At 59.2% G+C, this 22,048-nt stretch overlaps 1 protein-coding gene across 8 annotated transcripts; it reads left to right on the top strand.

The window, feature by feature from the left end:
- Positions 1–278: 278 nt before the first annotated feature.
- LOC145511183 (ly-6/neurotoxin-like protein 1) lies at positions 279–21,529 on the top strand. 8 transcript variants are annotated; one of them, XM_081504004.1, is made up of 6 exons: positions 279–523; positions 1,481–1,682; positions 1,896–1,997; positions 15,348–15,467; positions 20,838–20,957; positions 21,163–21,529. In XM_081504004.1, the coding sequence occupies exons 2-6, from the start codon at positions 1,631–1,633 to the stop codon at positions 21,360–21,362; spliced, it is 594 nt and encodes a 197-aa protein (XP_081360130.1). In that variant the 5' UTR covers positions 279–523; positions 1,481–1,630; the 3' UTR covers positions 21,363–21,529. The 8 variants fall into 8 exon arrangements, with proteins under 8 accessions (XP_081360130.1, XP_081360131.1, XP_081360129.1 ...); XM_081504005.1 differs by lacking the exons at positions 20,838–20,957; positions 21,163–21,529 and adding an exon at positions 15,827–16,102; XM_081504003.1 differs by lacking the exons at positions 20,838–20,957; positions 21,163–21,529 and adding an exon at positions 15,557–16,102.
- Positions 21,530–22,048: the final 519 nt, after the last annotated feature.

The raw sequence follows: 22,048 nt of genomic DNA, 5'->3' as shown, positions 1-22,048 counted from the left end.
GGAGGAGGCCCAGAGATGCTGGGTAGCTTGCAGAGGTCACACAGCAGGTAAAGGAGGGCCAGGTTGGGGACCCAGAAGCCCGGTCCCGAAGTCGGCTCCATTCCACCCCCACCCTTCCCTGTTAAACTGAGTGGAAGGAAGGAGGGGGCGCAGCGGGCTGCTGGGGTGCGGGGCTGACTACGTAACCCTAACCCGGGGTGAGTGAGGGGCTGCGGCCGCTGGAAGCAGAGAGAGCGAGGCAGGGCCAGACGTGTCCCGCGGTGCGCGTGCGTCTGAGCGTCGCGTGGGTGTCCCCGCAGGGCCTAAACGCCTGGGCACCATGGACTGTTCCCGGGGGTCCCAGCCCCGCAGGAGGGACGAGCCCTCGGGCTAGCCGGGCGGGGCGGGGCGGGGCCTGCAGTGAGGTCACCGGCGACGGGCGGCTCCGCCGCGGGTGTGGCGACGCGGCGTGGTCACTGCGGGGCGCACGGAGGGACGGCCGCGCTGTCAGACCCGAGTTGCAGGGGCTGGAGGGCGCCCGCGGGTGAGTCCCAGGCGCAACGGGGCCTCGGTGTGGTGAATGAAGGTCATGGTTGAGGTCATCCCCTAACTTGGGACCGCAGTCTCGGGGGCGGGGCTCCCCGGGAGGGGGCGGGGAAGAGCTGGCGCTGCAGGCCCGGCCCTACTCAGACCTTGGATACCCCGAGGGGGACGCCCGGAAAATGGGTCATGGAAGACGGGTTTGTTGTTCTCTGGAAGGGGAGAGTTTGATTTAGTCCCCCTTTGCGCAGAGGCGGGGCTGGACTGTCCCCGCGCAGGGAGGGAAGTCGTAGTCGGATTCTGCCCAGAGCCTGTCTGGAGAGGGGGCATCTCCGCTCCAAACAGCAGATCCGGCTGGGAAGTTCTTGTCCTCACCAAGGGCCCCCTGCAGTCCTTTCAGAGTGCGCCCCCTGCAGACTGGACAGAGCTGCAGCCCACCAACGCTGCCAGCCCCGCAGTGGCTGAGGGCTCCGGAGGTCTCACGGGAGAGGGGCCCCCAGCTGGGCCCTGAAAGTGGGGGTCCAGGCAAGGACATGCCAGGGGCACAGAGGAGGGGAGTAGTGAGGATAGACCCACTCCCCAGGGCCCAAGGGCGCTGGCCAGTCACCTTGTACTCGGGGCCCTGGGTGGGAGAGGGCTGGATGCCAAGTTCCCTAGGGGCCCTGCCTCAACCATCCCCAGGGAGGGTGTGGGTTCTGGCCTAGCATTCAAGGCCCCTCCAGCCTTCTCTTGGCACCCCACCCCAGCTGTGGCACTGCCTCTTCCAGTGTGCACGGGTCTTGGCCTTTTGCAGGCACTGGTGTCTCTCGTTGGAGTGTCCCACCCTGCTTCCTTCTCATCTCATTCGTGTCTTCTCCTCCAGGAAGCCTTCCAGGCTGAGCTGGGTGGCCCCTCTGCCCAAGCACCCTGTGGGTCCCTCAGGCCCTGCTATGACCTCCCGTCCTCGTTCCCCTCTGTGCAGGAATACAGCGCCGCCAGTTGACCAGGAGCTCCCGGAGGGCAGGGGGTTGTCCCACCCGCTCTGTGCCCTGGCCCAGCCCTGGCCTGAGTTGAATCAAGGACCAGCTGCTCTCCACATCCCTGCTCCCACTCTGCCCTCTGGCCCCCGGCCATGACGCCCCTGCTCACCCTGTTCCTGGTGGCCCTGGTGGGCCTCCCTGTGGGTAAGATGGGTGGAGAACAGAGGGATGGACAGACCCACCTTTGGGGTCAGCCAGGCTGAATGGGGGTGATGGTGGCAGAAATCCCAGTGACCACCTCTCCTTCCAGCTCTTCTGTCCTGGGGAAGGTGATGGGATCTGGGGGCTGGTGGGCTGGACGAGGGGCCTCTCCCTGTTCTCTGACCCCCTCTCCCTGCGGCCCCTCCCCGGCCCCAGCCCAGGCTCTGGACTGCCATGTGTGTGCCTACAATGGGGAGAACTGCTTCAACCCCATGCGCTGCCCAGCCATGGTCTCCTACTGCATGACCACGCGCACTTGTGAGTTCCTGGGATGCTCCCCCAGCCCTCTCTGGGGAGCATTGAGGTGGGGCGGGGGGTAGTGTTGGGGAGGCTGAGGAGGGAGCTCCCACCTGCTCCAGGATCCTTTCTGGGAGCCCTGGGCGGAGGGAAACCTGGCCTAATGGCCCTGCAGGCTCGGGTTGGCACCTCTCAGGGTCCTGGCCTGCCTCCCCCCGCTCTGCAGACTACACCCCGACCAGGATGAAGGTGAGCAAGTCCTGTGTGCCCAGCTGCTTTGAGACCGTGTACGACGGCTACTCCAAGCACGCGTCCACTACTTCCTGCTGCCAGTATGACCTCTGTAATGGTGCTGGCCTCGCCACCCCCACGACCCTGGCCCTGGCCCTTATACTCCTGGCCACCCTCTGGGGTCTGCTCTAAAGCCAGGGAGGGCAAAGCGCTGAGCAGCATAGCCCTACCCTCTCCCCCTGCACCCCCCACCCACCCTCTGCCCTCCCCAGACCCCCCAGCCACACCCAGCACTGTCTGCAACAGGACTCTTGACCTCCCCCAGCCACCCTGGGGTCTGCTTCCCCTTTGTGATCTGCTGTTTCCTAAAGGCTGATGTGGGACTACACCTCCCAAGCTTCTGGCTTTGACAAGGCAGATAAGCCTCTCCTCATCTAAGGACTGGGACGTGGGCACAGTGTGCTGTTGGCCCAGGAACACTGATTTGAAGGGGCCCTCTGCCCGCTCTGCCTTGTAGGTGTGCTGGAGGGGGAGGGGCGATCGGGACCCGGGGGTGGGGGCCGGCTCCAGGAAGCAGGCTCTCCAGGGCTCCGGGAGGGCTGCCCAGGGCCTAGAGGGATGGAGGGCAAAGGGAGGCAGGCCTAGGCTCCTGGGCTGTGCCCTCGTTCCAGGCAGCCCTGGCAGGGGAGGGACTAGCTCCGCCTGAAGAGGCCCCCGAGGGCCCTCCCGATCCGGCTCTGGGCCCCGGCGCAGGACGTGGGTCCGGACAGATAAGGCTATATTTGGTGGAGCTTGAGAGCTGATCCCGGGGCTAATTTTGGGTCAGGAGGGAAGGGTGCTGAGCGGCAGCCACCCGAAGCTTGGCCTCCAGCCCGGAGCAGGCCTGGCCGAGGGCGCCCTTTACGGAGAGGAGTGAACTCTTGCCCGGTGCCCGAGAGGATTCGCCCAACCCCATCGGACGCGCGGGGGCCAGGGCACGGGCTGGAGAGACGCCCTCTCGGGGACGCTCGGGGTCGCACTGGGCGAGGGCGGCTGGGCTGGCCGGAGAGGAGGGGAAGGCGGGCTTCGCGGGGGCGGGGAGGCCGAAGACTGGAGGAGGGATTGCAGCAGGAGGGTCAGGGGTCCGCGTTCCCAACGCGCGCAGCGGGCGTTCCCTCGCCCCTGTGCCCAAGGCCGCGCCAGCCGGCCCGGGGTGGGGGTGGGGGGGTTCGCGGCCTCTCGACTTGGACCCTGCCCGCGGGGAGGGCGAGAGCTCTGCGCCGGCTGGAGCGCTCCTGCCTCAGCTCTGGGAGCGACTCTCAGCTGCCCCCAGATCACGCTGGGCCTCGAGATCTCCAGGGACCCAGAAAGACAGTCGCTTAGTCGTGTCTGACTCTTTGCGACCCCACAGACTGTAGCCCCAAGCCTCCTCTGTCCTTGGGATTCTCCAGACCAAGAATACTGGAGTGAATTGCCATGTCCTTCTCCAGGGGCTCCTCCTGACCCAGGGATGGAACCTGGGTCTCCCGCATTGCAGGCAGACTCTTTACCTTTTGAGCCACCAAGGAAGCCCGGGGACCCAAGAAAGCTTATCATTTGAAGGGTACCCACCCCTCCAGGTTGTGGAAGCCCCGGTCTGTCTGCGGAGGGGCGGAGGAGCGCCTTGCAGCTGGCAAAGCCCACACCCCACAACAGGTGGGGGTTGTCCCTGGAACTCAGAAGCCTTTGGCTGCTAAGCGTGGCCCCTGTCAGGGGCATCTGTGCTGGAAATTCTTTCCTGAGAGCTTCCAAGACCCCAAGACGTCAGGGACCAGGACGCTTTGGGGAAGCCAGCGCAGGAAGTCCTTAGCTGGGGCTGGGTCGGACTTCTCAGAGGGCCACGAAGCAGAAGGACCGCGCCCGAAGGAGCGGAGGGTGGAGTGCTCAGCCCAGGTATCAACCTGGTGCCCTGCCCAGTCTGTGTGAACCCCTCCCTGGAGGAGGCTGGGAGGAAGCCTGACCACCCCACCACCAGCTCCTCTACCCAAAGCCCCCCAGGAGTGGGCCACCTCAGGGAGGAGACCAAACCCTCTGCTGCACGTGCAGGCTGATAGCGGGGTCAGCTGCGGGCAGACCGCTCTGCTGACTCAGCAGGAGAGGCCTGGGAAGCTGGGTCACTGACCGCTTGTGCAAGTGCTTTGTTCCGGGTCTAGTGGCTCCTCGGCTAGACCCGGTCCTCCCCCAATCCGGTCCCAGTGAGAATGGAGTGGAGCCCTGCCTGGCCCCATGTGGGCTCTGGGGCCACTGGGAGCCGGAATCCAGTGGCAGCCGAGAGTGCTGTGGCGGGGAGGGGGGCAGGGGGGCTTACTCCTGCCTCCTTCATCCATCTGTCCATGCTGACCTGGGCCCATGCCAACACCCATGGCACTGCCCCAGCACCGGGGACCAGTCTGCCCACATCACCCCTGCAGACTGGGTTCTGCCTGGCCTGGCTGGGGGAGAAACCCAGCACAGAGTTCCGAGAAGCTTTTCCGCTCCTGCCCAGGCCCGGCCCCCTAGTGGGAAGTGGCTCTGCAAAGGCAGGAACACCAGCGGGGCCCTTGGAAATCAAACAGGTAAACTTGCCGGGACTGACTGTCCAGAAGGTTAGTAACTAACAGCTGCCAGTTTCCCTGCAGTTGGGGCCCTAAGCACTCCAGCACAGCCCTGCACGTAGAAGCCGTCACATGCCCCTTTCACAGATTGGGAGACTGCGACAGAGGCTTGCAGTGGCTGCCCAAGGTGGGCTAGACTTCTGGCCGCCCCCACCGCACTCCCGCCCCACCCCCACCGCACCCTGTCCCCCACCACACCCCCACCTCACCATACAGTTGCTTCTCCCATCAGCTGGGAGAGAAAGGGGAAGCTGGGAAGGTGGGTTCATAAGTTTAAGAGGAATTTAGCATGTAAAGTAATTATAACAGCTTCAGGTCAGGAAAGCTTAGAAGGAGAACATTGGAACTAGGTGTGAGAAGCCATAAATGCCACAGTCTAGCGGTTCAGCCCTGTGTGTGGGCGCTGGACCGGGGTGGAAAGCAAAAAGGAGGGCAGAGGGGCGCCAAGCACCCCAGGCTTGTCTGGCCCAGACCCCTTCCCCCCCTGTGTCAGGACCATGGGTCCCCCCCAAAAAACGAGAGCCTCTCAGGGCGGGCGGTGTCCGAGCTCGTCCTCACGGCTCTTGGCAGCATCTCAAGTCTGGAAGCAGCCTGCGCGTCCCAGGAGCGGCTGCCTGAGCAGGGGACGGCCCTCCGTGGACCGCCCTCCTTAGGCTCCTGCGCCATCCGTCCATCTGGAGTCCGGCTGAGAAGCCGGTGCCACAGCTCTGACCCAGAAACAGAATCGGGTCTTGCGCCGTCACGTAAGGAGGGCGTGGGTGCCCCATTGTGCCCCTGTGGCTGGTGCCCGGGTGTGGACAACGTGCCAGAGGGGAGATCGGACAGCTGCTTCTCCTCCTCCCTTTGTAGCGGGTGATTTGTGGTGATGAAATGTATTTCTTCATGATTCTAACCCTCTGAGAAAGGTGCAGAGAAACTGAAAGGCCTCTTTCCTTTTTATCCCTGCCCCCCCCCGTCCGCCCGTTTGTTGGGTCCTGTCGCTCAGGCTGACCTGGAGCTGCTTGTTTGCATCTCCGAGCCTCAGCTGTTCTGTGGTTAAAATGAGGATGATAGCGCCCACCAAACCAGGGCCCGGTGAGAGTGAGGGAGGCTGTGTAAGTGCCCACCCCGGGCCTGGCACACTGGAGCCCCCTGGGGTGTGAATGGACGGACAGATGAACGGATGGTGCCCTTCCCCTTCAGTCCACTTCTGAGGTCCAGGCACTTCCCAGGCCCATGCCCCAAGCCCTGCCACTATGGGGCATGGAATCACCTTCAGGCTACGGCCCCCACTGTGTACCTCCTCAAGCCAGTAAATAAATGGATGAATATGTGTATCTGCTTTCTTTCAGTCCTCACCAGCCACCCAGCTGTATACTCAATCCCAGTGGTCTGGTTTGGCTGGTCCCCTACCCTGGTTCTCCCAGTCTTGACCCTGGAGCCAGCCCTGGCCCAGGGCAGAGGATGACCTAGGGGAGGGGAGGGGAGCCAAGCAGGAGAGGCAGGAGCAGCCCCAGTTCTGGTTTCCTGGGAGCGAGACTGACCTACCAGCTCACCCAGCCGGCCCCTGGGGGAGGCTGACGGGGCTGGAGAGAAAGCAGGACCCCAGGAACCCACCCATCACCCAGCTTTCTATTGACACCAGCTCTGCTGGGGGGCGGGGTCTGAGACCAACCAGCCTACAGGAGCCCACCAAGTAGAGGGATGGACAAAAACCACTCTCGGGCTGCCAGAGTGGACACAAGGGCCTCTGGGCCAGCAGGACTGGCCCCTGCAGACGGTCACCTCTGCTGCCCCCACGGTGCGTTGCCCATTTTGGCAGAATGGCTTGCCTGGCACGTCACTCCCAGGAGGTGTGGCTCCTGCTCTCAGGAGGGCTCTTCTGGGCTGGCACCCATTATGGGGCCTCTCTTAATAGCAACGGCCTTTCTGCTCCTAGCTACTCCACCCCTCTCCAGCACTGGGCAAACACCCACAGGCCCGAGCAAACAGTCAAGATCATGACCATCATTACTCCCAGGGAGGCAGGCCTCTCAAGCCACTGCTTTTGGATGGAGGCCCACTTGACAGATGGGAAAGCTGAGGAGGCCCACTTGACAGATGGGAAAGCTGAGGACTGTGCTCTGTGGCTCTCTGGAGGACAACAGGTCCACCTACTCACTGCAGGCTGGCGTGCTGGTGAAGCTTGAGCTTTTGAGGCTTTGAGATTCATTTGAACGTTTAGGGACAGGAATGGGCTCGCAGGCCTTGATGTAGGAGATGGGTGGGCTCCAGGTTAGACATTCACAACTGGCCTCCTGTTTGCATCTCCTGAGACAACAGACAGGTGCGCTCCAGTTGAGGCATTTACAGTCAGCATCCTGTTTGCCCTCCAAAATGAAAGTATCAACAGAAACAAGGTAGTCAGTGTTTGTCTCTTGTAAATGCCTTAAGGCAATAGTCATGGCAAGGACAGAGATGTGCAAAATCCTGTTTGAGTAAAGGATTAAGGATCTCTGCTTCCCCCTCTTTTGGAATAAGGGAGACACTACATATGCACAGAAAGGCTCTTTGTGGGTCAAAAGTCAAGGGGTAACTCCAGACCATAATGAGTCTTGCTCCCCCCAGAAGCCTTCACTTCAAGATCCATCTTGGCTGACGGGTGTGTGCGCATCCCAGGGGAGGGTCCCAGGGTAAGTCAGGTGTGGGGAAAGAAACCAGATAACTGGTTTCTTTCTGAAAGAAGACAAAGACCCAGAAGAACTGACCAATAGAAATGACTTAATGGCCTCTGTACAGGGCTCCTCCTCACTGGAGGGGATGCCCACACCCTTTCTCTCTGGGTGTGCATCTCTGCCTTGCTTCTATCTCAACTAAACAAACCATTTCTCTATGTGTCCTCCCACTTGTTGCTGCACTATGTCTCTAATAATAAACTTTGCACCTGCATTTACAGTTTCTGCCCACGTGATAAATGCATTTTTCACAAGGGGCAAAGATCCAGGGAAAAACAGCTTTTAGCCTCTAACCCTTGCTGGTTTGGTGGCTAGAATCCCTGGTTTTCATTCAGGCTCCCCAGGTTCAATTCCTGGGCAGGGAATTAAGATCTTGCTTCATGCCACTGCTCGCTGCTGCCTCGCTGAGATCAAATGGTGCCGAAACCCCGGGGGTGGCGGAGAGGGGGCTGCAACCTGGGAATTAAGGTAAGCTGCAGGTCTTGCCCACACTGCTGGCTGGAGACTTCTGACTTTTGCTCTCTGTCTCTCCCCCATGGGAACTGGCTTGCACTCACATTCCCTCTGCTTTGTTCTCTTCCCAAGACCTGCAAGGCTTAATCAGCTCGGTGAAGGAGCTCAGGCTCTCTTCTCTTTCCTCTCTCCCACTTTCTCTCACTTTGCCTAGACTACGACCCCCAGCACCCCCCATGCCCAAGGGCTGTGTCTTCAACAACGTTAGGAGTAATGCGCTGGGAGCTGGAGCTCGGCACCTGCCCTTGCCTCCACCAACTGCACCCTGCTACCTGCCGTGCTTTATTTCCTAGGGTAGAAAAATTACCTCCCCCTTCCAGAGGGAGGATTCCAGAAACACTCCCTCACTGCCTTCCAGCAGCTTTTCCCCGTGCAGCTCACCGGCCTGTGCACCATGCTTCACTTTTTCTCTTACCTACTCTAACTTGGGAAACATGATTTACCTGACTCCACACAAGCAAGGCGGTAGACTTGGGGTTCTTCTTCTGCTTAATTTCCATCTTACTCTGTGCCCAGAAATCCTCTGTGGAAATCCTTCCACCTCTCAGCCCTCAGATCCTGACACCAGTGGCGTTTTCCACTGCAGCCACCTCTGGCCCTCCAGGAGTTCCCCTTCACTCCAGGCCTTGGCAGACAGCCTGTTGGGTTGGCCACTTGAGTGCTGACTGTGATACTACAACAGACCTCTCTCGAGGAGAGCCCTGGCAACATGATGGCAATGGTTTAAAAGCCCTTCTCTGGCCATGCTGGGTTGGACACCCTGCGCAGGGTATCAGAGAGGGGCCAGAGACGTCTGGCCATGATTCGATGGATTCATGACTCAAAACCCCATCAGACAATAAGATCAAACGGAATTCAGGGGATGCTCCGGTCCTCCTAAATGGATGGTATGCTGGATGCTGGATTACTTTTCTAGGAGCTCTATGTTCTTGGTTTCAGGCTATTCAACATGGGCAGATCCTTTCTAAGCCAGAAGAAACACAGATGTATTAAGAAAGGAAAAATTTAAGTCTTACTGTAGCAGTGCCTGGTCTTTATTTAAAGTTGGGGATTTAAAAATGACCTGAAAATGGGTCTCTTATCTTTATTGCCACAGGATGGAAAAATGGACTGAGGGTCAGCATTTTCTCCTATAATCAAAAGCCTGAGGAATCAGAAAAATTCTCCTCAAAGTCTAAAAAATTCCCTTTTAATTTCTCCTGTCTCTCTGGCAGGGGTGGTGGAGTGGTGTGGAGGAAACCCCTGTAAGTTTCCTTACTCCTTCAGATTCTTCTGACAGGACAAAGGCCTCACCTCCCCTGAGAGACAGTCTCTGCTGGGACAAGATTTTATCAGTCAACCTGCCCCTGTTATCAGAGTCAATTTGAGCACTCTCTCTGATTTAAATTTAATTACGAGACCATGATCACAGAAAGAAAAAAAGAGTGTGGCCACAATATTCTTTAGACTCTGGAGAAAATGAGCTGAAACAAAATTTCTTTTGAAATTGCAAAATCAGTTCTTTCTGCATAGGCAATTAAAAACAACAGGGTTGTTAAAACGTTGGGCTTTCCTGATAGCTCAGTTGGTAAAGAGTCCATCTGCAATGCAGGAGACCCCGGTTCAATTCCTGGGTTGGGAAGATCCACTGGAGAAGGGATAGGCTACCCATTCCAGTATTCTTGGGCTTCCCTTGTGGCTCAGCTGGTAAAGAATCTGCAAGCAATGAGGGAGACCTGGGTTCAATCCCTGGGTTGGGAAGATCCCCTGGAGAAGGGAAAGGCTACCCACTCCAGTATTCTGGCGTGGAAAATTCCACCGACTGTATAATCCATGGGGTCACAGAGAGTCAGACACAACTGAGCGACTTTCACAAAGCTTATTAAAAAATATATACCTACAGAAAACTTGAAGTTAACTCTTATGATGTCCTTGAGATACACAGCCCACCTTGCCTGAAACTTTAGCTTTGAGGTAATTTTTAATAGAATTTCAAGCAAAGGGGAAAAAAGGGGGCTAGGAGACATTTTAAGTCTCAATCAGAAACTATGACATCTCTGTCTGTTCGGGTATATATGTGTGTCTCAATATGTGTCTTTGTCTTTAGATAATATTGCTGAGGTTAATTTGTAAATGAACTCCATTCAATTGGTTTAAAGAAAAGTAAGCACTTACAAATGAAACAATTCTAAGAAAAATTAAGCTAAATAAATTTCAGGTTCATGTAAACTGGGAAGTATTTAGTATAAAATTAACTGGTATTAAATTAGTATTAAATTAGCTGGTATTAATGTTTATTGATCTAATATAGACAGGTCTAAGAGTCATTAACATTAAGCATAATATTTTCATTGTGGCTAGGTTTAATATAAGTTAAATAAAATTTTGTTATATCTATTATAAGTTTGTCAGAAAGGAAAATAACTCCAGTGAAGAAACTTTTAAGGAAAGAATGCAAATGAGATTGGAGCTTTTAGATAAACTCTGTTAAGAATAATTATTGTTTAGGAATGTCTAAAACTGTCCAGATTTTGGTAACCTGAATTTCTAGGGTTGTGCTAAACTAAGTGATGAAAAAGTTTATTGACTAGCTAGGTGATTTCTAAATAAAATAAGATTCTGAAACACTGATTACTGAAAACTAATTTCCTCTTACCGAAAAACTAAAGACATTTTGGACTATTAATGAAGAATGGTTGGTGCCACCCTGAGATGTTTTCTACAAGAAAGCAAAGGTTTTTAGAAATTATCACTGGTATTTATGGTCTCCAATCTATGGAATGCTAAGATAAAGGTCAGTTCTTGGTTCCTTAAAGAGAGGAGGATGTGTGTTTTTGGTAAACAGGGTATGAGGAATGAAATTGCATTTTATTAAGGAAAAACAAAGTAGGTCTGGCTCACAGGTGACTGTTTCTGAGTGGGAAAAGTGATTGGATACAGAAAGTAAAAAAAAAAGGCTTTTGGAAAGTAGAACCTGATAAAAGAGTTTTGTACATGGTACAAGTTTTCTTAAGATATTGAACTGCCTTTGAAATCTTTCATTGTTATTTTCTCTAAGTGAATAACTGTTGTTACACAGTAAAGATTGTATGGTAGGTGTTACTAATACAGATGTTCTAACAATTAAATGAAATTCATAAAGATCTGACATGTCCTGGTAGAATGTTATCAGTCATAGTTCTAGTTACTCTCTTAAAATGTTATATGTCACAGCAGCAACCAAGTTGCTTTGCCTATTGAATTGCAGTGAGATTTTAAACGTGCCTTCTTATTCCTGTCATTACAGAGGGCTATGGTTTCATTCTGATGCCTATGCAAAAATATTACCTCTTCAAGATTTGTTTAAAAAGGGAGGGGGCTTTCTAAGATTAAATTGAAATTAACTAGGTAAACAATTTTGTTATTAACAGAATTTAATATATTTAATATACTATAAATGATAAATGTATTTAATATAATTTTATATTATTATATTGTTTTCTATATTGCCTGTTTCAAAAAGGGTTGTTTCTTACATTACCAAGTGTGTGACTGAGCCACTGATAAAATGATGGTATACAGTTCCATATGAGATCAATGATTGTAATAGTGTGACTCCAGATATAAGAAGAAGCAACAAGAGGAGCTAGTTCCCTGGACCAAGAGGCCAGTAAGACAGGTGTGGTCCAGAGACGTTTGCTACTCACGGGGCCTGGTCCAGAAACAGCACGCTGAGTGGCCATGAGTGAATCTTTGACAGGCCTGGGAGTAAGCATTCCTAGCACCGTGGGACAAAATGGTCATGAAATGCCCCCAAACCATGGTCAACTTATGGCCGTGAAGGGGCCCTGCTGACTGAAAACTGGCACTTGCTGTGTGCCTCTACAAGGATTAAATCATGGCCACTACAGCTGCTGCCCTTCAACACCCCCTCAAAGGAATTCAGGGTGGAGATCAGAAATTAGGCACTCACTTTGTGCTCTGGGAAAACGGACAAAACAGGCCTCAACTACTTCTAACTGGATCTGTTGTACCTACATCAATAACACTAGGTTAACAGAAAAATACATCAAAAAATATGACCACTCCAGATGGCTCCATTCCTGAAGAGGGTAACCCAAGTGTTGACTCTATCTGTACCAAGATCAAAGTTGCTACTGGTTCTTACTCCTGCTTGGACTGCTGGTTACAGTAATTCTTTTACTGACCTTTGCTCCCTGCCTTTTTAACCTGCTTGTCTAGTTTGTTCTTTGTAAGGACACAACGGCTTCCCAGACAAAGTGATGGTGACATCTGACCCCTAACCCCAGTCACACTCTGACCACTGACTCGGGTCACACTCTGACCCTGGTCACACTCTGACCCCTGACCCTGGCTGACCTAGAGGCTGACCCCAATGCTCCTAGAGGAACAGGGAAGGGCATAGGCCTCTTAGCAGGGAGGTTTCCTAGCAGAGCACGCAGACCCTGGCTGGGGCACATTCCTCCTTGCCCTGTGCACAGATGCGACTTCAGAAAGGCTCAGCCTGTCTCCCCGTGGGGGTCAGGCAGAAACTCTAGGAGGAGCTAATGCGCAGCGGCCAGATTTGTTCCAGAAGAAAAGGACAGGTGGGGTCCCTGGGTCTGAGGACAGAAGGCGCTGGGCTGGGCCAGCCACTGGAAGAATGGCCCAGGAGGAAGCTCGGGTGTGGGAGGTGCTATCTGCTCCTTTTAGCCGCACCCAACATCAAGCTGCGGCCTGGGGAGGGGCGGAATCAGACAGGCCCGGCTGCCATCTTGGCCGTTGCCCAGCCCTCCCTTCCAAGTGACTAGCCTGTCAACTCGCTGCGACAGCCTCTCATCCTGCATCTGAAACTCTGACACCGCCGCTAGCTGTGGTGTTAGGAACCAGGTCCGGCAGGCCGGCATCTGACACCTTCTGAGTGTTAAGGGAAGGCTAGGCGCCCCTCCCCACCCTGGTGCCCAGGGAGACGCAGGGCTCCCAGTCTCGGGATTAAAGACCACAGCCCACATGGGGCTGCTGCCCCTGGGACTAGAAAAGGCCACTGGGGGCCATCAGGTGGGGTGGGGGGCTCCCAGGCAGGATTTCAGCCACAGGACGAGGAGGGAAGGAAACCCTGCAGCAGGAAGGCAGGGGTGGAGCTGGAGGGGAGCAAGATCTGGACCCGGTGGGAGAGGAGGAAGGAGCCCAGAGGGGCTGTGGTGGAGCCAGGGTGAGTCCATGGCCAACCGGGCCTGTCAACAGCCCTCCCCCATGCCTACCCGCTGGCTGGGGCAGCATGGGGCCCAGCAGGGGGTGGCAGGGTCACAGGCAGGGCAGACCTGGGAGAGGCCGAGGTGCAGTGCTCTGGGCTGGGGGGGGGGTGGGGGCGGGGGCGAAGTGCCTTGAGCTGCTTGACCCTAGGACCGGAATCCGACTCGGAATCCGTTTTTCCCCCTTCTGAGCCTGGGCCAGGCCCATCCTGTCAACTCGCTGACCTGCACCGGGGCCAGGGGCTCCCACCAAGGCATGCTGGCCCCTGGAGGGGACAACAGGATTCGGTCCCCCTGCAACCCCCTTCCCCCCACCCACCCAGGATCTTTCTGTTGACCCAGCACTTCTGCTGTCTTTGTGCCCTTAAGCCTCCCAGCACATTTTGGCTGGTTGTCCAGGCAACTATTTCCCCATCATGACGCCCCATGTGACCATCTCAAAGGCACCGTGCACTGGGGCCTGGGCACCCTGGGAGGACTCGAACCCACAACCACTAGACCAGGACTCGGCGCTGCATACAGGAGTGGGCATCCAAGGCCCCTGACAGAGGCGGGAGTCAGGGGAGCCCCCCTCTGCCGCTCCCTTCCAGGCAGGCTGAGGCCATGCTGAGGGGCAGTACTGTCGGGTAGGGAGAAGTCAGAGCACCCCCGAGGGAGTTACAGAAGAGGGGGGGGAACCCAACCATAAGAGGGGGGTCACGAGGGTGCAGGGAAGGCCCAGACTGCGGGAGGCGGAGGAACGAGGAAGGGGCAGGGAGGGGCCGAAGAGAGCCACGCGGGTCCTGGGTGGAGGCGGGCGGGGCCCCTGGGCGGGGGGCGGGCCTCCGTACTTCCGCCACCCGGGGAACTGATCCCCCTAATCTGCTCGGCTAACTGGTCGGTGGCTGCACGGGTGCTCCCATCCCCGAGGGGCAGGCCCAGGACCGACGGGCTGCAGGAACCAGACCATGTGGGGGACACGGCTGGCACTGCCAGCACTGGTGCTGGCTGCCTGCTGTGAGCTCGGTGAGGGGTGCCCGGCGGCCAGAGGGGGCAGCGGGGGCCAGGGAGAGGCAGAAAGCAGGGAGGTGAGGAGGGCGTGGGGGGCAGGCGTGGAGGGGCACCGACAGAGGGGCGCCTGCGGCCCAGGGAGGGTGAGGACGAGGACAGCGGGAGGCGCCGCTCCCAGGGCTAGGACTAGGCAGGCTGGTTGGCTGCCAAGGCCCCAGGTGCCCACTGTGGGGAATGGCCCTTCATCGGGGGCGTGGGCACCAGGGATGGGCTCTCCGCTGGGGTAGGCAGGCAAGGTCAGAGTCACATTCCCAGATTCCGGGGCCGTAGTTCCCGGGGCAGGACTCAGGAGATGCTGTGGAGACCCTGGGGAGGCACTGGGGAGGGGGCGGAGAGGGAAGCAGACCAGACATCCTGGGGGACTTGGGTCTCAGACGCCCAGACCCTCACGGCCCCACTCCCAACCGGAGGGGGAGCTAGTGGGGTGGGCACCAGCCAGGTGGTCCTGCCCAGGAGGAAACGGAAGTGTCCTAGGAGACATAGTAACAGCAGTGGGGGCAGAGGGCCAGGCTGCGGGGGTCTGCCTGTGGCATGGGCGCTGGAGGGAAGGGGGCAGCCCGCCAGCCCGCACTCTGACCCGCCTGGGTCCCTCTGGGCCTCAGCTCTCCTCCTCTCCCTTGTTAAGCTTCCCCCAGCGGACACAGCAGGCCCAGCCCACCCATACACCTCCCTGCCCGATCCCCAATCCCCCTGCAGCACTTGGGGGCCTGCATGTTGCCGATGAGGACGCAGGGGTGGGGAGTGACCTGCTGCAGTGAGGTCCTCCCGGCCCCTGCCGGGCCCTTTACTACAGAGCCGTGGGTGCAGCCCCACCACCGCGTGCCTCCCCGACACGGCTTCATCTCAGCTTTGGCCTTGGCCGGCAGGCTGAGCCCAATCCCCAGGGGCACACTCTGCCTCAGGTCTCAGGGACCCAGCTTGCGGCTCTTGAATCTTCCTGCGGTTTGGGTCGGTGGGCAACTGGAGGCTCAGTGGCGTTGTCCCCCTCAAACCTGGGCTCCCGGGTCCGAAGGCCTGGGAGGGGCAGGCCTGCCTGACCGGCCCTGGCTGCTCCTTCCCCAGTGGTCGCCCTGCGGTGCTACACTTGTCCTGAGCCCATCAGCGTGTCTAGCTGCATCACCATCGCCATCTGCAATGCCAACGAGACCATGTGCAAGACCACACTCTACTCCCTGGAGACAGGTCAGTGGGGCGGGGTGGGCAGGGCCCCAGGGTGGAGCTGCCTCCTGCCCAGGCCCTGTGTGCCCAGCTGCCACCTTTGTCATTTCCAGAAAGAGCTTTTGGTCCAAGCAGCCAGGCTCCCTCCCTCTTTCCTCACCCTCCTTCCTGGAATGGGAGGCTCTTGCAGCCTTGCTGGAGAGTCACGGAGCAGCCTCACCCCTCGAGGCATCCTGAACAAGTCACCGCGTGCCCCTGGCGCAATGGTGGTGGAAGGAAGAAGGGGCTGGGTCACGGAGGGGCTGAGGCAGAGTGCGTGCTGCGGGAGGCGGCTGGGCTGGGGCTCGGGGGCCAGCCTGATGCTGGTGCCCCTGTGCCCCCAGTGTACCCCTTCCTGGGGGACTCCACGGTGACCAAGTCCTGTGCCAGCAAGTGCGTGCCCTCGGACGTGGATGGCATCGGCTGGACCCGGCCTGTGTCCTGCTGCAACACTGACCTGTGCAACGTGGATGGGGCGCCCGCCCTCTGTGGCCCCCGTGGCCTGGCCAGTGCCCTCCTCCTGCTCACCCCACTCTTGAGCCTCCATCTCTAGACTCCGGCCCACAGCCCCGTGTAGCCCAGCCCCCAGCGCCTCTGAAGAATCACAGCCCACACCTGCACCAGGCCTCCTGAATCTCTTTTCTGGGAGCAGACCTGCTCGCTGGACAGGGGGAGGGCTGCTTACTGCAGCTCTGGCTCCTCAGCCTAGGCTGTGTCCCCCTCGGCCCTTTGAGCCCCTCCATCTCCCCACCACCCTCTGCCCGGCCCAGGCTCTCTCTCAGCTACTCCACTGCCCCATCTGTCTGTGGGCCCTCCATCTCCCTGTGATTGCATAAGGGGGGCCACTAGACCTGGACACCCACTGGATCTGGACACCCACTAGTCCTGCACATCCACTCGTCCTGCACACCCACTAGACCTGGACACCCACTAGTCCTGGGACACCCACTAGTCCTGGGACCCCCACTAGACCTGGACCCCCACTAGTCCTGGGACCCCCACTAGACCTGGGACCCCCACTAGTCCTGGACACCCACTAGACCTGGGACCCCCTCTAGTCCTGGACACCCACTAGACTTGCACACCCACTAGTCCTGGGACCCCCACTGATCTTGGACACCCACTAGTCCTGGTACACCCACTAGTCCTGGGACCCCCTCTAGTCCTGGACACCCACTAGACCTGCACACCCACTAGTCCTGGGACATCCACTAGACCTGGACACCCACTAGTCCTGGGCACCCACTAGACCTGGACACCCACCAGTCCTGGGACATCCACCAGTCCTGGGACCCCCACTAGACCTGGACACCCACTAGTCCTGGGACACCCACTAGACCTGCACACCCACTAGGCCTGGGACCCCCACTAGACCTGGACCCCCACTAGACCTGGACACCCACCAGTCCTGGGACCCCCACCAGTCCTGGGACCCCCACTAGACCTGGACACTCATTAGTCCTAGGACACCCACTAGACCTGGGACACCCACTAGACCTGCACACCCACTAGTCCTGGGACACCCACTAGTCCTTGGACCCCCACTAGTCCTGGACACCCACTAGACCTGCACACCCACTAGTCCTGGGACATCCACTAGACTTGGACACCCACTAGTCCTGGGCACCCACTAGACGTGGACACCCACTAGTCCTGGGACCCCCACTAGTCCTGCACACCCACTAGACCTGCATACCCACTAGTCCTGGCTCTGGGGGCCTGGCTGTGGCAGGACAGGAAGTGGCCCACAGGTAGGGGGCACACCACATCCACCAGGGCTGGATCAGGGGTGGCTTCTCGGAGGAGGGGGCATTAGGACCGCCCTTGAATGGCAGAGACGTTGGCTGGGTACAGGATGGCAGGCCAGGCCAGGCAGAAGGTAGGCAGGGGAGCCAAGAGTGGCCCAGCACCTGGGATTACTCCATGAACCCCCCCAAGGCTCACTGGCCCGGGCCCGAAACGAGGCCTTACCCCAGGTCAGGCCTGTGGTGACAGGGTCCCCTGCGTCGTGTGGCAGAGAGGGCAGAGAGGGTGCACTGGACTGTGAGCTCCAGGCCCTCTCCAGGCCCACCCCAGAAAGCCCCCAGCCCTGCCCCCACCAAGCCCCACACCCTGGCGCCCAGGGCAGCCCAAGCTCCAGTGCAGAAGGGAGCTCCGTCTCCCCTGGGCCTCAGGCCAGCCCCAAAGCCTCCAGGCCGCCTCCCCAGGGAGCCCCCGCCCCACAGGCCTCTCATATCCCCTTCTCTGTGCCCTATGAGCACAGGCCTGGGCACTTGAGGAGGGATGCAGGGCAGGAGATGGACCCTGGGTGCCCTGGGACCCACCCCTGGTCTCTGCCCTGCCCTGCTCCAGAAGCTGCTCTGCGGCCCCAGGTGCACACAGCACCCAGAGTCTCCAGTCACATTGAGACGGGGCTTCACGGCCTTCCTTCTGCACCACAAGGTGCCCCTCCAGCCCACAGCCCTGAGGCAGGGGAGCCCCCACTGTCCGTCACCCCCTTTAAGGGTTTCCTGCCCCTGGATGGAGGGAGGCAGCCGCCGGACGCACGGTCGGGTCCCTCTGAGGGCGCCCCACACCTGCAGGAGAGGAGGCAGGCAGCCTCGGGGGCCTCCTGTCCCTGGGACCCTGGGAACGCCACACCTCCTGTTCCTGCGGGCAGGACTTGAAGTTCCAGCCAGTCCCCAGGGGCAGGACTCTTGCAGACCTGCTGCCAGGAGAGCACCTTGGACAAACCCCCCAAAACAGCAGGAGCCAGGAGGCCAGGAATGCTCAGACACCACCCCCGGGGCCGCATCTCTGGGCTCTGACCTTGTCAAGGCGGAGACCCCGCCCTCAGTTAACCACCAGGCCTCCCACCTGGCTCTTCCCATGTTTCTCACAAAAACAAGGATGGCTGTGGGTCACTTAAGCCTTAAAGCCTGGACTGAGACTCAGTAAGGGCTTCCCTGGTAGCTCAGCTGGTAAAGAATCCGCCTGCAATGCAGGAGACCCCGGTTCAATCCCTGCGTAAGGTAGATCCCTTGGAGAAGGGCATAGCAACCCACTGCAGTATTCTCGCCTGGAGAATCTCATGGAGAAGGAGCCTGGTGGGCTACAGTCAATAGGGCCGCAAAGAGTTGGACACGACTGAAGCAACTGTGCACCCAGGCATGAGACTCGGTAAACACACACACACATAGCCCCACAGGCAAACATGGGAAGATGGTGTGTCCATCCTGGTCACTACCCGCCCCCCCTCAGCACCCTCCCTGCCATTTCCACCTCCAAGGTCTTCCGGCTCCTTCAATGCTGCTTTCCAGGCAGCCTGCCCCGTCGGCCCACAGGGTTTCCCAGCCTGGAGCCCAGACCAGCCCACCTGGCCGCTGCTCCACATCCATCACCACTGCGACATTCACTAGCTAGTTTTCACAGCTGCCCCCTGGGTTGGTGGTCCTCTGCCATCTTTACACCTAAAAGAAGGGGGTCAGGGTAGCTCATGAGCGGATCTGGTCACACAGGAGACTGGCAGTGCCAGGAACCACCCGGTCTCTGAGGCTCCAGACCAGACCCTCCTGGCTCCACTCACATAGTCCTCAGTGCCTTCACGGCCCAGGCCCCAGGGAAGGGCTGCCCTGCTGTGTTCTGGGCCCACGCCTGCTGTGTGTGACTCCATCGTTTGACCTGCATTAACCACGGTCCTCCCTTTGCAAACAATTTCCTTTGTTTCCTTGCAACCACCTCCCCATCCACGAGGCCAGGTCATTTCTGCCCTTCCAACTGCCCTGGGTCCCTAGTTTCATCACAGAAACAGAAATCCAGTCTGGAGGAAGAAGAGTCACCCCAACGTCACACATGGAGATGGCAGCACAACTAAGACTCAAACCTGGCCTCCCGAGTGCCAGCCCCAAGCTCCTCCCAGCACGTCACCCTGCCCTGAGACCGGGATGTAACTCCCTGCCCACCCCCACCCTCCACCCAGCACATACCCCTTCATTCACCACCTCCCCCTCCCTTTCCAACCAGCCCACCCACCACCCATGCACTGTCCATCCATTCATTCCTCCCTCCACCCATCCACTCGCTCAAGCATCACCTACCCAGCCGTCTGTCTTCTCAACCATCCACCATCCATCCGCCCGTCCATCCACACATCCACACATCCACCCACTGCACCCTCAGAGGACAGAGAAATCAGAGGCTGGGACAGCAAACGGGACCCAGGCCTTTGGCATGGGGGAGGCAGGCGGCAGGGTGAGAGGCAGAGCGCAGGGGTGGACATGGGGCAGCGTGCAGTGGCAGGTGGGTGGCATGGCGGGTCCGGGAGCCCTGCTATCTGGGGCCAGGAACAGGAAGCTCAGGCCCGGGTCTAAAAGCCATTTGTGAGGAAGGGGTTGGCGGTGATGAGGGCACCATTGGGGATATGGGCCTGGGGCACCACACTCGGCAGCCGGAAAGCGGCCTGCTGGGTCCAGGCCACCCCAGCGCCTCGCCAGGCACTCGCCTCCTCCGCACCCGGCCTGACACACTGACTCCAGACCTCTGCTCGGATGGGGTGGGGGGAGCAGGCAGGATCAGGTACACGCCCAGCAGAGGACATCTGGGCTGGAGGGATGGGCCTTGGCCTGGGTGGGTTTGGGAGAGACCCGAGTCCAGGCTAGAGCCTGACGGGCAGCCCGCGGCTCCCGTGCAGCGGCCAGGGGAGGGGCCGGCTGGCTCCAGTGCCCGGGGCTCCCGCCCCGAGGGCCGGCAGCCACGCGTCCGCCAGCTGCCTTCCCAGCTTCCACCCCGCTGACTCACGGGCGGCTCCTGCCACCACCCAGAGTGGGGACCCAAGGGCTGGGTATAAATCCCCACCGGCGGCCGGCGGAGACCGCAGCCGCTCGACTCGACTGGAGGGATGGCCGTCCCCGCGGCCCTGCTGGCCCTGCTGCTCGCCGCGGCTTCGGTTGTGCGCCTGGGTGAGAGGGGTGGTGCGGCTGGCCGGTGGGGGGCCCGGTGCTGGTCCTCCCCCAGCCCACCTCCGCCGCGGAGAGGGGGTCACCGACTGGGCTCGTTGCCCTGACCCTTGATGAGCCCTCCAGTCCTGAGCTTGGCTCCACTCGGGGCAGGGGTCATGGCCTGCTCTCCAGGCAGAGAGACCGAGGCTCAGGTGGGGGTGCAGGGGTCATGTCTAAGCCGTGAGGCCAGGCCTGAAGGGGCTTGGCAGGGCAAGGCACTCCCCCAGGGAGGGACGCCGACACTCGCTCCAGGTGGACCCGTGGGGAAGGGCCCGGGGTTGGACCACCCCAGCCTCTTCTCCGGCCCTTCCTGCGACCCCCAGGGTGGGCCTCAGGGCTGGGTGATGAGGGTCTGCCCCTGCCCCTCCTCCTCCCCCAGGTGAGGCCTTAAGTTGCATCACCTGTGAGCAGCCCACGGCCCTTCCTCTGTGCAAGAACATTACCTACTGCAAGCCGGATGCAATAGCCTGCAAGACCACACTGGTGACGGTGGAGGCAGGTGAGACGGGGGTCAGCCTGGGCTCCCAGCTCCCACCTCAGGGCCACGCTGCAGACCCCAGCAGGGGCCCGGGTGACTTCCAGGCCGGCGGGCAGTTAGGGTGTCCTGGGAGGAGGCAGGAAGCACAAAGTGAAGAGCGCAGACTGGGACGGCCAGGGAAGGCGGGGGCTGGGAGACTGCTTGCTGACGCCTGCCCTCCCTCCAGAGTTCCCCTTCAACGAGAGCCCCGTGGTGACCAGCACCTGTGCCAGCTCCTGCGAGGCCACTGACCCAGACAGCATCGGGGCTGCCCACCCCATCTTCTGCTGCTTCCATGACCTCTGCAACTCCGTGGGCGTTGACAGGCTCAGTGCCGGGGCCCTGGCCACCCTGGGGGCCATGGTCCTCAGCCACCTCCTTCCCTGAGGTGCCCGATGCCTCTGGCCAGCCGCTCTGTTGGCAAGCGCCCACGGCCCAGGCTCAGCGGGCACCAGGCTACTTGTGGGACCCCAGGGGAAGAGTCGTTTTGGGGTGCTCTCTGCCCTCCTCCCCCAAACTTGTGGGATACATAAATAAACCGAGGCTAGAGACCATCTCTTCCTTCTGGACACTGAGAGCCCACGGGGCTGCCTTCGGGGAGCTGGGTGGGACCAGGTACATTCCAGCACTTGAGCCTCGCACCCACCACGGCCACGCTGAGCCGCTTCACAGGCAGGCAGACAGAGGCTTCCGGGGACGAATGCCTTCCTGCAGTCCGACCAGGACTTGTTGCTCAGCCCAAGGAAAAGCTGACCCTCCTTCCGGAATATTTCCTGGGGCTCTGGAGGCAGAATGGGGAGGAAACAGGCTAGAATCCAGTGTTCTCCGTGGGTGGGTGGGTCTGCAGGGCCCAGGTCTGCGCGGCAGCCAAAGAGGGACCTGGGGAAGAGGGCGTGTGGGGTTGGCCTGCCCCCCCAGGCTGGGTCTTCCCAAGGGTCTGGGGTGGGGTGTATCTAGGTCTGCGGGCACCCACACAACTCCCCAGGCCCCGGTTACCTCCTGCGACAACAGGCCTACTACACCTTGGGCCCCGGGGACAGCTGAGATTAGAGGGGAGTGTGTGTACGAAACGA

This window comes from Giraffa tippelskirchi, chromosome 6 (genome assembly GCF_054371585.1).
Source record: "Giraffa tippelskirchi isolate mGirTip1 chromosome 6, T2T-mGirTip1v1.2.pri, whole genome shotgun sequence".
NCBI lineage: Eukaryota > Metazoa > Chordata > Mammalia > Artiodactyla > Giraffidae > Giraffa > Giraffa tippelskirchi.
The sequence above is the reverse complement of the archived record's forward strand: the minus strand, read 5'-3'. Positions and strand labels throughout refer to the sequence as shown.